At 46.2% G+C, this 15,609-nt stretch overlaps 1 protein-coding gene across 1 annotated transcript in view; it reads left to right on the top strand.

Moving 5' to 3' along the window:
• Positions 1-15,609, top strand: part of PARD3B (par-3 family cell polarity regulator beta) — a 769,788-nt gene that overhangs the window by 636,259 nt on the left and 117,920 nt on the right. The window contains exon 21 of the mRNA XM_060256951.1: positions 13,004-13,139. Within this exon, the coding sequence (XP_060112934.1) occupies positions 13,004-13,139 (136 nt within the window). The remainder of the gene's footprint in view (positions 1-13,003; positions 13,140-15,609) is intronic.

The raw sequence follows: 15,609 nt of genomic DNA, 5'->3' as shown, positions 1-15,609 counted from the left end.
GAACAGCTGAAAGGGAAACGACCTCTGAAAACCTCCCCCTCCCCCCCCCCCCCCGATTTCTTTGTCAGCTGCTTTCCAGGTACCCAGACTGTTTTATTTAAGGGCACCTTTGCACATGTACATGGCACCACCACATTGGAATGAGTCATATAGGTACTGTTTCCTGTCTGCACACAGATTGCCTTGTAAGCACTCCTCCCTCCCCCAAGTATGCTTGTGCCATAGAGTTGCCAACTCTAGCTTAGCTTGGGAAATTCCTGGAAATTTGGGAGCAGCAGGGCCACTTTGATGTAGTGGTTAAATGTGCAGAATCTTATTTAGGAGAACCGGGTTTAATTCCCCACTCCTCCACTTGCAGCTGCTGTAATGGCCTTGGGTCAGCCATAGCTCTCGCAGAACTCTCCTTGAAAGGGCAGCTTCTGTGAGAGCTCTCTCAGCCTCACCTACCACATAGGGTGACTGTTGTGGGGGAGGAAGGTAAAGGAGATTGTGAGCCGGCTCTGATTCAGAGACAAGGGCAGGGTATAAATCTGTGGTTGTCTTCTTCTGAGCAGGGCTGCACAGGAATGCCGTTCTGGCTGGCTTGACATCAGGGGGTGTGGCCTAATATGCAAATAATCCCTGCTGGGCTTTTTCTACCCCCCCCCCCCAAAAAAGCCCTGGGGAGCAGTGCCTTTGAAAGGCAGAGTTTGGGGAGAGGAGGAAACTCAGTGGGGATGTGATGCCTGAGAGTTCACCCTCCAAAGCTGCCATTTCCTCCAGGAAAACTGGTCTCTGTGGTTTGGAGAATGTTTTTAATTCAAGGAGAACCCCAGGCCCCACCTAGGGATTGGCAACCACATTGTGCCCTGTTGCATTCTGGCTGTGAGATCCAATCCCTCGGCAAGCATTTTAGGCCTTTTCTAACTCTCAACTTTCCTCCTACCCCATTCTCTCAACTTTCCTCCTACCCCAGTTCATCCTTGCAGATGAAATTCAAAATTCTGCAGTCGCTGGGAGAGCATGACTGGAATAAAAAAAAGTTTCTCTCCAGGGAACTCCATCCTTATTTTTTGCCATTTGTTGGTTTGCATCTTTTAAAACATTTTGTATGCAGAATGTGAGTTTTCGTGATTCACCGCAGGATATAAATAGTTGTGCTGCATTCCCGGACATTTCTGCATATTCCGTTTCAAGGGGTAGCATCCTGTAATTGACAGCACAATAGTTATTCGTTCAACACGCTGAGCTCATGTAATGACCCCATCGTGTCAGTGCTATGCTGGGGCAGTGCTTGACGGAATCCATCCCAATGGCCCGAGCAACAGCAGAGGAGCTTCCGGCAGTTCTCTGGGATGGTGCTTTTGCCCTTGCTCCTGTGTACCTCACCCCTTGGGTATCGTCTTTTGGGCCATCCGGCAGCTATTGTAGTTAAGCAGGTCTTTCTGTAGTTGTGCACTGTTGGACTTGGCTTTGGGGACCCAGTGGACTTTACTTAGGGGACCTATTGGATACGCACCTCTAAGTGGACTGATATTTGTGTTTTCTAACTCAGTCTTTTGGAACTCTAAAAATGGGGGAGGGCATAATCTTATTACATTGTTTGCTTATGCCCAAAATTTTTTGGCACATTCTCTTGTGGTGAATATTACCTAATATAATAGCACTTTAATATATGCAGGGTCTTGGAGTGTTTGGGAGCTGACACAGCATTGTATTTTTGGATGTTACTCCAGGCACTGTGTGCCTTTTGTAATTGTTGTTCCCAGGGCTTTTTTTGGTAGCAGGAACTCCTTTGCATATTAGGCCACACACCCCTGATGTGGCCAGTTCTCCAAGAGCTTACAGGGCTGTTCTTACAGGGCCTACTGTAAGTTCTTGGAGGATTGGCTACATTAGAAGTGTGTGGCCTAATATGCAAAAGAGTTCCTGCTACAAGACCTGGTTGTTCCATAGCTAGGTTAGCCAGCAGCGGGGTACTGGGGGTGGTGCTCTCTGTAGAATCTGCAGCATCTCCACCCAGTCTTCCCCAATCTTCCCTTTTAGTGAAAAGGAAGATTGGGCGAGGGTGCTGCAGATTCTATAGGGGGCACCATCCCCAGTGCCCCCTGCTGACTACGGCCTTGGGTTAGAATGGTATCCTTTGGCAGAAGCAGAACTTCCATCCATCTTTAGGTCTCCATTGGCCCATTAATGGTTTGCTATAATCCCACATACTGGCAGTGTGAGTATGTATAGCTTTTTGATAGCTCAGTCTTATTACTGACCCATCAGTATTTTAGGGGTAGAGTATCCATCTGGGAGACTCGGTTTCCAGTCCTCACTCTACCATGGAAGCTTGCTGAATAACCTTCAGCCAGTGACACCCTCTCAGCCTAAGTTACATCACAATGTTGTTGTGAGGCTAAAATGGAGGATAGGAGAGCAAGGCAACAATGCACTTTAGGGAGAAAAGCATGTAAATCATGGCTTCTCATCCTTCTTGAGCCTGTGGGCATTTTTGGAATTCTGACAAAATGGCTGCCATATTGGGTGGAGCCAGCCACAGAATTACTGCTGCAGCTTACCTTCAGTCACACTGTCAAGATTGTGCTGCACAGCCAATGAAATCTGCCGTAGTTGCCTTCCTGGGCAAAACCTACACATGACCCTACTCACTTTCTAAAAATAATTGGGTGCCAGGAAAGGTGTCAGTGGGTGCAGAAGTGTCCACATCTGCCATGTTGGGGGACACCAGATATAGATGAACTGAATAGGTGAAGATTAGCATGTGTGTCTCTGTCAAGTACTGAGGATCATGCTATTTGCTGGATAAAGTCGATAGACGTGGCACCATGTTTGACTGCTGGCATTTTGGGACACAGTAGAAAGGTCTCCATTTAGGTAAATATGCTACTTTAACCCCTTGTCTTTTTTTTAAAGGCCTGAATTGATTTTTCCTGTTGGAAGATGGAAAGCTTGTAGAGTCTGATTGTGGCTGTGAATGTATTAGGTGGGGGGGGGGGGTTCCCCCCATCTTGAGCTTTCTCTTGAGCGAATCTTAACTTCTATTATCTTCTGGAATTGTCAAACAGCCTTCTATTGTAATATCATTCATTTGCTCAAGTAGAGATGTAAACACCAAAAGCTCATTTCCTGGTAAACTATCTTTTTTTCCCTCTCTACAGCTGCCAAAAAGATGAAAGCTTGAAATATTGTTTTTAGTGTGAATTTTTTTATCAATTTTTTTCCTAACCTTTCTTTTTCTTCTTAGTATTGAGGCCACTGAGGCACTCCAATAAAACGTGAGATTTCAGTGTGCTGAAAGTAATGCTGGCATCTTAAGTATACCCTTTGTAACATACCCTTTGAAATACATTGGTCTTGACTTCTTAAGTGAGTGATACCGTACATGAACAGTACCACTCGGCAGTGTTTCCTCCACGTGTTTTATGCATGTACAAGACAAGCTCACTCCTGCCCGTAGATATAAGATCTGTTTTTACTTTTACAGCATTGCACCTGGGGAAATCAGCATGTCGCTTAATCAGTGCAGAATTGCTTTAGTGGGCTGTGATTGAAAGTGTGGGTGCATCTGCATGCGTGCATGTATGTATATGTTAGAAAACCTGGTATAAAGAAAATAAACCTTCACTGTAAACAATTCTGCAGGGGGAAATGTCTGTCTGTCTGTCTGTCTGTCTGTCTGTCTGTCTATCTATCTATCTATCTATCTATCTATCTATCTATCTATCTATCTATCTATCTATCTATCTATCTATCTATCTATCTATCTATCTATCATAAGAGCCCCGTGGCGCAAAGTGGTAAAGCTCTGCTCACGACCTGAGTTCAATCCCAGTGGAAGCTGAGTTCAGGTAGCCAACTCAAGGTTGACTCAGCCTTCCATCCTTCCAAGGTCGGTAAAATGAGTACCCAGTTTGCTGGGGGAAAAGCGTAGATGACTGAGGAAGGCAATGGCAAACCACCCCATAAAAGTCTGCCATGAAAACGTGAAAGCAATGTCACCCCAGAGTAGGAAACTACTGGTTCTTGCGCAGGGGACTACCTTTACCTTTACTTTGTCTATCTATCATCTATCTATCTCCCCTGCAAAATTATCTACAATGAAGGTTTATTTTCTTTATACCAGGTTTTGACTTTTTTGTAATTTCAGGAGAGAGAAGTCTCATGGCCTTATACTGTACTCAGACTTTGTATTAAAAAACAGAACATAACATCGCTGTTTTAGAACTGTGCAAAAATGAACAAAATGAGTTACTTTCAGCTAAACTTTAGCCATTGGGTGGTTTCACGCAGGAGATTTGGCCCGACCTAGTCCCATCTCCCATTCAGATTAAAAGCGCACAATCATACAAGCACATCTGCCCTCCGAACCACACCTGTTCTCACCCCGTATCCAGACGCCTCCTATCTGCATTAAAAAGCGACCTGGATTTTCCAGGTAGTATCCCCCTGAATCGAATGTAGGTTGCATAATCAGCTGCTGTCTGAATGCCCTGGCGTGACTCATAAGCCAAAGAGCTGTGAGATTGTGCCAAGCTGTTTCTGGCATGGTTGGGGGATTTTTTTCCTAACCCCTCTCCAAGGTGCGCTTGTGCGCTTCTCTGCTTGAGCGCACACACAGGGGGACTTTGCAACAAAACAACCTTTTCTGCAGTGGGTCCGTGGCTGAGCTGAGCTAGCAGTGTGAATGGGCAACCACGGACCATTGCTGGGATCGTGCTGCTTCAACGGCAGCTGTCTGGTAGCCTGGAAATGGATCAAACTCAAGTGGTTTTTTCCCCAGTGGGATAAATTACGTCAGTTCCGCAGAATGAAAGCAGCCATTGAATCCCACCCCAGACAGCAATGCCTTTCACCATCCCTGAAAGATATTCCATCCTTAGCATCTTTCCCACCAGGGGAACAGAGATCTCAGCTGGGAAGCATCTACAGAGAACCCATTTGGTGCAACTTCTGGTCTGCTGATAGCTCCCAGACTGTCTTTGCAGTTGGGACAGGACACGAGGCAAGAGATGGCTTCTGTTGGATTATTGCTCCTGGATTCCCAGGTCCAAATCTGGCCTCCAAAGAACTTCATGCCTCATTGCCAGGCACACATAGCCTGGAAGCCACCCACCCCAAGAACAGCACTTTTCAAGCCAAAGGAGCACAATGTTGGGGAAGTTGAGCTCTCCAGAGGCCTCCAAACCTTCATTTCAGAACCCATCAGGGAGAAACATGCAATCGCTAAAATGAGCCTGTCTGGTGTAGTGGTTAAGTGCACGGGCTCTTATCTGTGGGAATTGGGTTTGATTCACCACTCCTCCACTTGCAGCTGCTGGGTTAGCCATAGCTTTTGCTAGAGTTGTCCGTGAAAGAGCAGCTTCTGAGTGAGCTCTTTCAGCCCCACTCACCTCACAGGGTGTCTGTTGTGGGGGAGGAAGGGAAAGGAGATTGTAAGCTGTTCTGAAACTCTGATAGTCAGAGTATAGGGTGGGATATAAATTCAATATCATCATCTTCTTCTGAAGGGAGATAAGCAGCATAGAGCAGGAAGGCTTTTGAATCCTTCGCTCCCTAATGCATTGCTTTCCTAAGGATGGGGAGGCATGCAGACAGTAACACGGTTTAAACAAATGTGTTACTGTCTGCATGCATAGTTTCAGCCTGAGAATATGTCTCTAGCAATAGGAGCATAGTTAAGAACTCATCAGTGGGCAAACACTAAAAGTATGCACACATGTCTGTTTATGGCATGTCAAACCCATCTGGATTAATTTTGTATTTTGTTAAAGGCATCCGACATTACGAAAGCGTCCCTCTGCTGACTGACATCCAAATCAGATTCTCAGAGCTGAAACAACCCAGGTGTCTTTGTGCACTACTCGAGGCAGAGGGATACAAATTGTATGCCGCTGATGTGGAACTGATAACATGAAAAGCAAAGCATCCACGTTATGAAGGATAGTGTCAAATCCCCACTGATTATTACCCCAGGTACTCAAAATGTTTCAAAAATAAAACATGATCTAATAATATACACAACAAAGCTGAAGTGTTTGATTCCTCCTTTGCTGATCTCAAAATATTAAGACTTAATTAAATCTTTAGTCACAATGACAAATGTTGAAGGCGCCTGACGGAACTAATTACACAACTGCCATTGACTTTAGTGCATTTTTCGGTGAGGCTTGATGACTGCGTTCAAACTTCATGCCAAACCACAATTAGGGGAGGGGCCATGGCTCAGTGGTAGACCCATCTGCTTGGCCTTGAGAAGGTCCCAGGTCCAGTACCCATGTCTGAAGCGTAACGGAAGGTTTCTGACTTTCAAACAACTCCAATTGCCTATAATGTCGGACTGTAGGTGCCCAGGAGAAGTAGAATCTATTAACCTTGCATAAACTTGGATTCTAAACCAGGATTTAATTGTAGGGTGTGGTCACATGAGTAGTTTGGCTTGACATAGCCACCTTTCCCTTTTTCAGATGGGCTCGATAAAACATGCACATCTGGTTCCCATGTCCCTACCTCATGCTCTAAATAGAACAACTCCCGCACAGATTAAATAACCACTGGAATTTGCACTTCCATGGCGGGTTTCCTAGCATCTGATCGCTCAGGCACGCCATGGGAAGACATGAACAGTGTGATTGTTCCACTCTGTTTCCGGTACATTCTGGGTTTTTTTTAACCCCACTCCGATGTGCACATTAGTGCCCCTATAGAACACAGCCAGGAGTGCATGTACACTTGTCAGCTTCTGTGCATGCACAGTGGGACTTAGAATAAAACAACCCAGTTGCAGGTCCATGGTTGCAGCACATTAGTGATATGAATGACCAACCACTATGATGCCGGCTTAGGGGGCGGTGTCTGATTGACAGCAACCGCCCCAAACTCAAGCAGTTTATTTAAATCCAAGATACTGCCATGGCAACCTGCCTGTCTGACCACACCCTTAGCTTACAGCCTAGGTACCTATATTGAAGGTTGCTTGGGAGCAGAAGCTCTTCTATTCCACTGTGTGCGTAAAGAGAGGAAAGAAAAGCTAGAGGGAGTGCATGGGTGCGTCAAGCTGCATTCTTGATGGTTGCAACTAACTTAACTTTCATTTCAGCTTTGCATGACACCTGAATACAGGCAGTGGTAAGGCACATATTCTTGCAACCAAAAGAGATGTCTTTTTGAAGCCAAAGGAGATTTGGTGGTGGAAGTGGAACCATTTCTGCATCCTTAGTGGTCCTTCTCATAGGCTTTCCCTTTTCTCCTCCACAAACATTATTTTCTTCATATGTGTGTCCTCTCCACAACTTAGGTCTGTCAGTAAATTTCTAATGCTGCCATCAGTTTTCCAGATGCAGTTGACTTCAGCAAGGACTTGTGCTTTCTGTTCGAGCCTCCATATTCTTGAACTGAATCCCCCAGCATTTCAGCAGGTCCAGATGCTGTCTTGTTGGCTTCTTGTAAATGAAATTTCTGGAGATCCAAACTTCTGCCTCTCAGTTTGCTGGCCTGTTGTGTGAGAGGGGAGCATCGGGTTCTTTAACTGGAGTTACTTCAGTGAGTTCTATTGTCGTTCTGTGCAGGGGTTTGGAACCCTGGAATCAAATTAGTGCCACAACCAGGCTGCAGCAGTGGTCTGGAAGGGAGGCCAGGTCTCCCACCTCCGTCTGTTTTTGTCCAGAGCCATTTAGCTGATACTACAGAGGGAAATTATAGGAGGAACAATCCTGAGATTATAGCATGGTGGAACCCCCACCCCACCAGTGATGTTGGATGTTGGGATATTGCTAGTGACATCACTGAATTGCTGGCAGCGACATCACTGCTGGTGGGACCTGGAAGTGGTGTCATCACCTATGGGTGACACTCTAGCATTCACGAAAAACTCTATGGTCTAATGAGCCATGCATGGTTCAGCCGGCTCTGCCCTTTCCCTGTGTCTTTAGAGAAGGACCAGTAGCCCAACATGGGATAGGAGGGTAACCACATTATCTATCCCCTCTTCGCTATGTAGCTCTGTCAGGTTTTGAAAGTGGGAATGCAGCTTCCCTTCCCTCCCTCAATCACCTCCTGGTTTTAACACTGTTAACAAATCCTGCTGTTGCATTCCAGCAAGACTTCTTATTGCATAAATAGATTTTTGAAAGTTGGCATAATTTTTTTTCGTTCTTTTGTAAAGTTTGATTTCTTTTCAAGGGAAGCAGTTGTTCATCCCCTGCACCTGAGATTTGTTTTTGTCGCTCCGTTCCCAGCTTTTGAAAGGCTATCTGATCAAACCCATATTTTTAAATATATGTATTTATAGTCAGACAGGAGAATAGTTTGCCTTCAGAGTGTGATCTTTCTTGCAAATGGGAGAAAATTGTGGCCTTTTTTAATATTGCTTTATCAGTTTCCTTTTTTTATTACTGATGACTTCATTCTGTTTGAATTCAATGCTTTGGTTTCTTTGGGGTAAACTAATAGATTATGTATGCGATATTTGCCCGGCCCTGATTGAATTCATCTGGTGAGTTTGAATGTGGTTCATATATTCATGTAATTGTCAGGAGCCAAGTTGAAATTCAGAACTGTTAAATGATCAGGCATCACAGTCATTTCACATTTCTTGGGTCTTAAAGGAGAGGCTTTTTTATTTTTTTTGTTACTCGGTTCATATTTCTCGCCCCAATTAGACTTAGGTTTTGGGTTTTTTTGTTTTTTTAAAGGCAGTGCCTTTAGCTGTATTGGTGTGGACAGTGACTGAGAAAAATCCATCAAAGTCGATGCCTGGGGTTTTATGTTGGTTGGATAAAATGGGGGACACTGTTAAGGCCTGCCTTTGTCAGATAAATAGCTCTTTCTTCCCTTCAAAAGAACCCTGCTCTTACTTTAATATGGAACTTTGTAGCCCTGACCCACCCAAAGTTGCAGGTGATTTACAGAAGAAAGGTCGCCAAATTCATTCTAACTCATACCACAGCTTGATTTTTTTTATGTAGCCCCTAGTATTTAAGTCTGTGGGCCAGGTTATGCTTACAATTATCCAGCAGAAAATATCGTTAGGGAGGTTTGCGGCACCACAAAACTTAGCCAGCGTACCCAACATGTTCTGTCATGGATTTGCTGGAACTGCAGTGTCCTTTATCCTTAGACTCCTGACAAGCTTGGTTGTAAAAAGACAGGGAGGCAGGAAATTATATCCCAGCAGTCTGGTGTCTGAAAAAAAAATTGGACATGTCATTTTAATGACAGAAAGTACATTAGCTGGCTTAGACAGAAGGTATGTGAAAACCCCTTTCAGGGACATGGTCTAGGCAGAGAATGACATCTGTAGATGGAGGTTGTTTATATATTTAGGTGCATATGCCTCTCGTTTCTCTATTTTACCCTTACAACAACCCTGTGAGGTATGCTGGACTGAGTGTGTGTGACTGGCCTGGGGTAACTCAGAGAGCTTCTGTGGCAGGGTGCGGATTCGAATCCAAGTCTCCCAGCTCCTAGTCTAACCACTACCTCACACTGGCTTTCAGTGTCCCTTGTTAAGTTTTCTTTCTTTATAGTCTGCTTTTCCCTCAGAAACGTGAGGCAGATGACAGTCCTATAGACTTGGGTCATGTTGTCTGTGTACCCAGGAGATAACTAGACAGATGGGGATCACCCTCTTTCCTGCACCCTCTTTAAGGGAAAACTACGTTATACATTTCTGCACACGTTTATCCTAGTTTGCCCTTGTTCCTGCTTCTAAATGGCTTCGAATGGCACTGCAGGGGGAAGAAGGGCTCCCTCTTCCCCCCCTCCCCCCCCCCCCGCAGTTTTCTCACACAAAAACGGTGCTGAGGGGAAGTTGCTTTGCTGACTGTGCTGCCCCTCACATAAAATGCACTCCACGTGGAGCAGCAAAATCAATGACATTATCACCCCGGTGCCTTTCTCATGCAAGAAAACTGCTGAGGGGGAGGCTGGAGCCCCCCCCCCCCCGGTACCATTCTGAGTCCATTTGGGCTCTCCTTTTTTTTTTTTTTTTAAGAACCAGTTCCCCACAGCTGTTGTGTGGCTGTGACAAACACAGAGGAGCTAGTGAAAACAAGTAAAGAAGCATATGAAGAAGACGACACTGGATTTATATTCCACCCTGAGTCTCAGAGCGGCTCACAATCTCCTTTATCTTCCTCCCCCACAACAGGCACCCTGTGAGGTGGGTGGGGCTGAGAGAGCTCTCACAGAAACTGCCCTTTCAAGGACAGCTCTGTGAGAGCTGTGGCTGACCCAAGGCCATTCCAGCAGGTGCAAGTGGAGGAGTGGGGAATCAAACCCAGTTCTCCCAGATAAGAGTCCGCGCACTTTACCATTATACCAGCTGGCTCTCTATTGTGTAGTTTGCCCCTGGGATCTTGCTGATCACAGGTCTTCTCTCCTATAGCTTAGTTTTAACACAACACTTTTACACACAAGAGTAGCTTGCACTGTTGGGGTCAACATAGACTACATTGCGAGCACTAACATTTAAAGGAGTAATAATACGCAATCACCTGAAAAGCATACGTTTTCCCTTTCGTCAGGCACTCACAATCACATCTCTCACTGTTTCAAAGCAAGGAAACTAGTATCCTTTATAAACTTAGTTTTTTTCTGGTTTTCAAAAAGTGGGAGTTTTGGTTCCAAGTGGCTCAAAATGAAGAAGATTAGATAACTGATTTAGAACCAGAGCCTTACTGCTTGATTCTATTATGTTCCATAAAGCACAAGATATATAAATTGTGTATTAAATTATGCTATGTATATTTGAATTATGTTCTTTTTGCACGGTCTATTTGAACCTACAGTACATCTGCATTTCCCCCCTCCATCTCCCCCTTCCCCCAGCCTCTTTCACCCCATATAAAAATGATTCTCTCTCCCTCCCTCGATATTTAATCCCTACATTTGGGCAGACGTAGGAAATGTATATGGTATCCATAAACGTCACTGTGAATCAAATTAGTTTAATATCCTTATATTTAAACCCCCAGAAGACAGGAAATATAAATCTTGGCCAGCTAACTGTATGGTTTCTTTTCTCTCCCCTCCCCCCCCCCCATTTTTTTGCTTCACAAATATAGAGTGAGCTGAACACGACTATAATTTAAAAATGCTGCACATCATACACCACAAATATCACCATCTCTTTCATCCTGGGAGTCACATTTCAGCCTTTCCTGCAAACTTTCTCTACAGTTTAGCTGTGGCCCAGGGTTGAAAGAAGAAGACAGAAGGCAGGAGTCCCGACGTAGGCAAAAACAGGCCTCAGTTAGTGCCACGTGGGATGGGAAGAGGCAGCAGAAGGAACAGGTGAAGATGGGTATATGCAGGGCTTTTTTTGTAGCAGGAACTCCTTTGCATATTAGACCACGCACCCCTGATGTAACCAATCCTTTTGGAGCTTACAGTAGGCCCTGTACTAAGAGCCTTGTAAACTCTTGGAGGATTGGCTACATCAGGGGGGCGTGGCCTAAGACGCAAAGCAGTTCCTGCTACAAAAAAAGCCCTGGGTGCATGAAGTAACCAGTTAGCTCATGGCAATCACTGCAGTCAAACGGGGAAGTTTCATGGACATGGTAGTGGGTCTTGAGGTGCTGTTGGGGGGGATGTTTTTTTTTCATACAAATGTAACTAGAGCAGGCCAGGCTCCCCCTATATCTACACCAGTTCCCAGGTGCCTTCAGCATAACTGCTGCAGGTTAGTTTTTCAGCGGCAGGTGATAAATTTAAAATGTACACAAGCCCAAATCAACAGCAAATTGTGCTCCTTGAATTTTTGAGGACAAAGAGTCGAGTGGGAGCCGGTCTGTGGATGCTCGACTCTACAGATTGGGCCTTGGCTAAAAACAGATCATTCTGCAAACTTGAAGTATGTTGGGGAGGCTTTATATTCCCCTCCATGTGAAAGTGTTGTCTTTGCATATGCAGACAATGAACCTGCTTCTTCTGGTGATGATGTAGGGCTGGGGTGTCAAACATGCAGCCCGGGGGCCAAATCAGGCCCTCAAGCAATTGGCTATCCTCTGCTTCCTTCTCCCTCTCTCTTGCTTCCCTCTGAATAACAGCTTGCTTTACTTTGCTTTGTACAGGAGCTACAGAGCAAAACCTCTATTTCTCCATTGGCTAATCCTCCTCCCTTGGGGAGGAAGGGGGTGTTCTGAGAATTTGGGATTTGGGTCCTAAAAAATTGTATTCTTATGCTTTATATACGATGAATGTATCAGACCAACTTTAAGTGAACCAGACTCCCAAAATGCTTTTCAGCTCTCTGACCTCTCACAGAGCTTGTTTGTCCAGGTTCTCTCAATCACACAGCAGAGCTACTGAGCCAAGTCTCTTTTCCTTCTATTGGCTGAGGCTCCTCCCCCTCCTGGGGAAGGAAATTAAGAGTCAGAGCTTCCTTTGCCCAGTTCCCTGGATCGCACAAGAGAGATACAAAGAAAGCACCTTTAAGACCAATGAGTGCTAATGTTTTAAGCATGTTTTATTTTGAGCTTTTTAAAAATCTTTGTGTTTGTCTGTGTTCTTTACAAAGTTTATATCTCTGCTACCTGGCATTACATTTTATGACACACGCAGCCTAGCCCAACGAGGTCCCATTTATGTCAGATTTGGCCTTCTTAACAAATGAGTACGACACTCCTGAATAAGGGGTGGGAGCCACAGCTAGCAGTGGTGGAATAAGGGGTGGGAGCCACTCGCCAGCAGCAGAGGCAGTGGTGAAGGACATAAACCACAGCTAAGAAGAGAAAAGGATCCCCCCACAAGTATCATAAGCATAATGTAAAAATATAATGCTATAAATGTATAATGTAAATGTATGCAAGGGGCATAACTATGGTGTAAGTGTGTATGTGTGAAGGCATGGGTAAACAGCAATGAAAAAGTCAACCTGGGGCTTTCCAAAGCTAAAATTTACAGTGCAATCTAAGCAGAAAATGTACACCTGGAAACTGACCTCAGTCACATGCTCAATTTCACAGAAGATGGACTGCATTCAGACACCTTATGTTACATTTGCTTCTTTATCCAGTGACCGTCCGGCTGGGGGGACTGCAGACCGCATCCAGAAGTTACGGAAGGAATACCATCAGGCAAGGCGGGAAGGCTTACCTTTCTACGATGAAGAGGAAGGCAGAGGAAGGCCAACTGATTACGATCAACACTGGGTAGGTGCCAGGAAGAAGGTTCAGCGGTAGGCACGCATGCAGAATTGTGCACGTTGAGTAATTTGTTGGGGGAGGAAATATCGGCTTGATGGTCACGAGAAAGCTGTTATGTTAAATTCACTGATGAGTGGGTTTAAATGTTATTATTTTAGTTATTGTTTGTTCCTTCAGTTGATTTAATTTTCAACTTGGCTAATGCCCATGAAGATCCAAGAAAAGGCAAAAATTAGACACTCTCACTATGGCTTCTGAGTGGCATAAGTAACACTGATGGCCTGAAAGCCTAAAATGTCTGTATATGTGAAATGCTCTATGATTTCTTTTAATCTTCTCTGTCAGTTTGGAGATGTCTTGGTATCTTTGAACTATGTCCTTCCTTTTCTGAACAAAAGTCGTTTAGTATCTCATTGCTTAACAGTTATAGCTGTACGTGGTGGCAAAGAATTCCTTGAAGTTGCAGTGCCTCAAATACAGTTTCATAGCACAGATCATTCTCCAAGCATGAAGCTGTGTTCACAGGGGCTAATTGTTTATCACATCTGTTTGCTGGGTGGGTGTGTACTGTAAGCTCCTGGAGGATTGGCTACATCAGGGGTGTGTGGCCTAATATGCAAAGGAGTTCCTGCTACAAAATGCCCTGATAAGTAGTGTGGGGTATGTGGAAAGGTGCCATTCACAGCTCTGGTATCAGGTTGATGATTCTGAACACAGACCTCATGTATCTTTCATTAGAACTGTCCAAGATGGCTTAACTTGGTCGAAGCAGCTACTGGCTAATAAGAGTTATATGCCTGAGAAGTCCTAGTAGTGATTGTTGCATGGCGAATGTGACATATGGTGCCCCCACAGTTAAACTCATGACCTAGGTACAATTTAGGCCAGGGCTGTTGAACTCATTTGTTATGAGGGCTGGATCTGACATAAATGAGACCTTGTCGGGCCAGACTGTCATGGGTGCTGGGGACCCTTCAGAGGAAGTTGAGTCTGATGAGGAAACTGTGCCCCTGCCACCTGCACCAGTGCCCCTGCCTCCTGCTGGAGAAGATCCCAGCCCCCCTGCCTCGCCCTCTCGGGTGGCTCGTGTGCGTGACCGCCTCCGGCAGGACCTCAGGGATCGGAGGAGGGCGGCACGCTCACAAGCAAGACGCTCCCTGAGCCCTGAGTTCTGAGAGGATTCTGGCCCTTCTAAGAGCAAGGATGCTTGAGTGGTAACAGGATCCTGGCTGCCTCCCTGAGCCAGCAATTAGCCCAAACGGGCAACAGCCAGCAGAGGGCTATATAGCTGTGGGCTTTGGGAGGAAGCTTTGTGGAAGCAACTAGTCATCTCCCTGACATTCTAGCATCCACTCCGGCTTGACTTTGGTTCCTGACTCCCTGACTTTGGCTTTGGACTTCTGGACTCCCTGACCTCGGCTTCTGGACCTCAGACCTGCGATACTTCTACAGTGATTCGGATTTGGCGCCTCGGACCCTCCTGCTTACTGGCTACAGACCTCGGACTGCCTCTGGACTTTGCCTGACCCGGCCCCAGCCGTGACAGATTGCTTCCACCGACAAACACCCACTCCACAGGATGGATGCTGAAGCAAGTGAAACCACAGAACTACTGGCTGCGCTCCAAGCCCAGGTACAGCAGCTAACACAGGCAGTAGTGCACTTGCAGCAACAACCTGCGGCCAGTGCTCCAGCCAAGTGCCCAGTTCCCCCACCTGACAGATTTGGGGGTGCCGTGGAAGAATTTCCTGCCTTCCTAGCACAGTGTCGGCTGTACTTTGAACTGAGAGCACGGGACTTCCTCAATGACAAAACCAAGGTGTGTTTCGTCATCAGTCTGTTAAAGGGGCAGGCGGCCAAATGGGCCACACCCTTACTGGTCGCGTCCTCTCCCCTACTGACTGATTACCAGGGGTTTGAGGCCCACCTGTCTGCTGCTTTCTCAAACCCAGTCCAAGCAGCCACAGCCAACCGGAAGATCAGGGCACTGAAACAAGGCAACTCCTCGGTGGCTCAATATGCCACTGAATTCAAGCTCCTGACCCAGGACTTGGCGTGGAATGAGGCTGCCCAGATGGACCAGTTTACTGAGGGGTTGGCAGAGGAGGTCCTGGATGAACTGGCCAGGGTGGAGCAGCCACCCACGCTCCAAGAACTTATCACCCTCTGCCTCCGCATCGATGGCCGCCTGGAAAGTCGCCGCCAAGCCAAGACCAGAGGGCGCCAGCTCCCTGCGCCGTGCTACCTGGCTCCTCGCCCGTCCCCAGCTAGTACCAGCACCAAGGATGAGCCTATGCAGCTTGGAGCTGCTCGACCCCGCCTGACCCCAGAGGAAAAGACCAGACGCCGCACGCAGAATCTGTGCCTCTACTGCGGCACGGCAGGCCACTATGCCTCTGGCTGCCCTGCTAAGCATCGGATACCTGGACCTTCGCTGCCACCGCCGCCAAAAGGGCAGCCCCAGGCGTAAGTGGAC

Source organism: Heteronotia binoei, chromosome 16, assembly GCF_032191835.1.
Source record: "Heteronotia binoei isolate CCM8104 ecotype False Entrance Well chromosome 16, APGP_CSIRO_Hbin_v1, whole genome shotgun sequence".
In the NCBI taxonomy this organism is placed as follows: Eukaryota; Metazoa; Chordata; class Lepidosauria; order Squamata; family Gekkonidae; genus Heteronotia; species Heteronotia binoei.
Note: the sequence above shows the minus strand (reverse complement) of the source record. Positions and strands in the feature narration are given on the sequence as shown.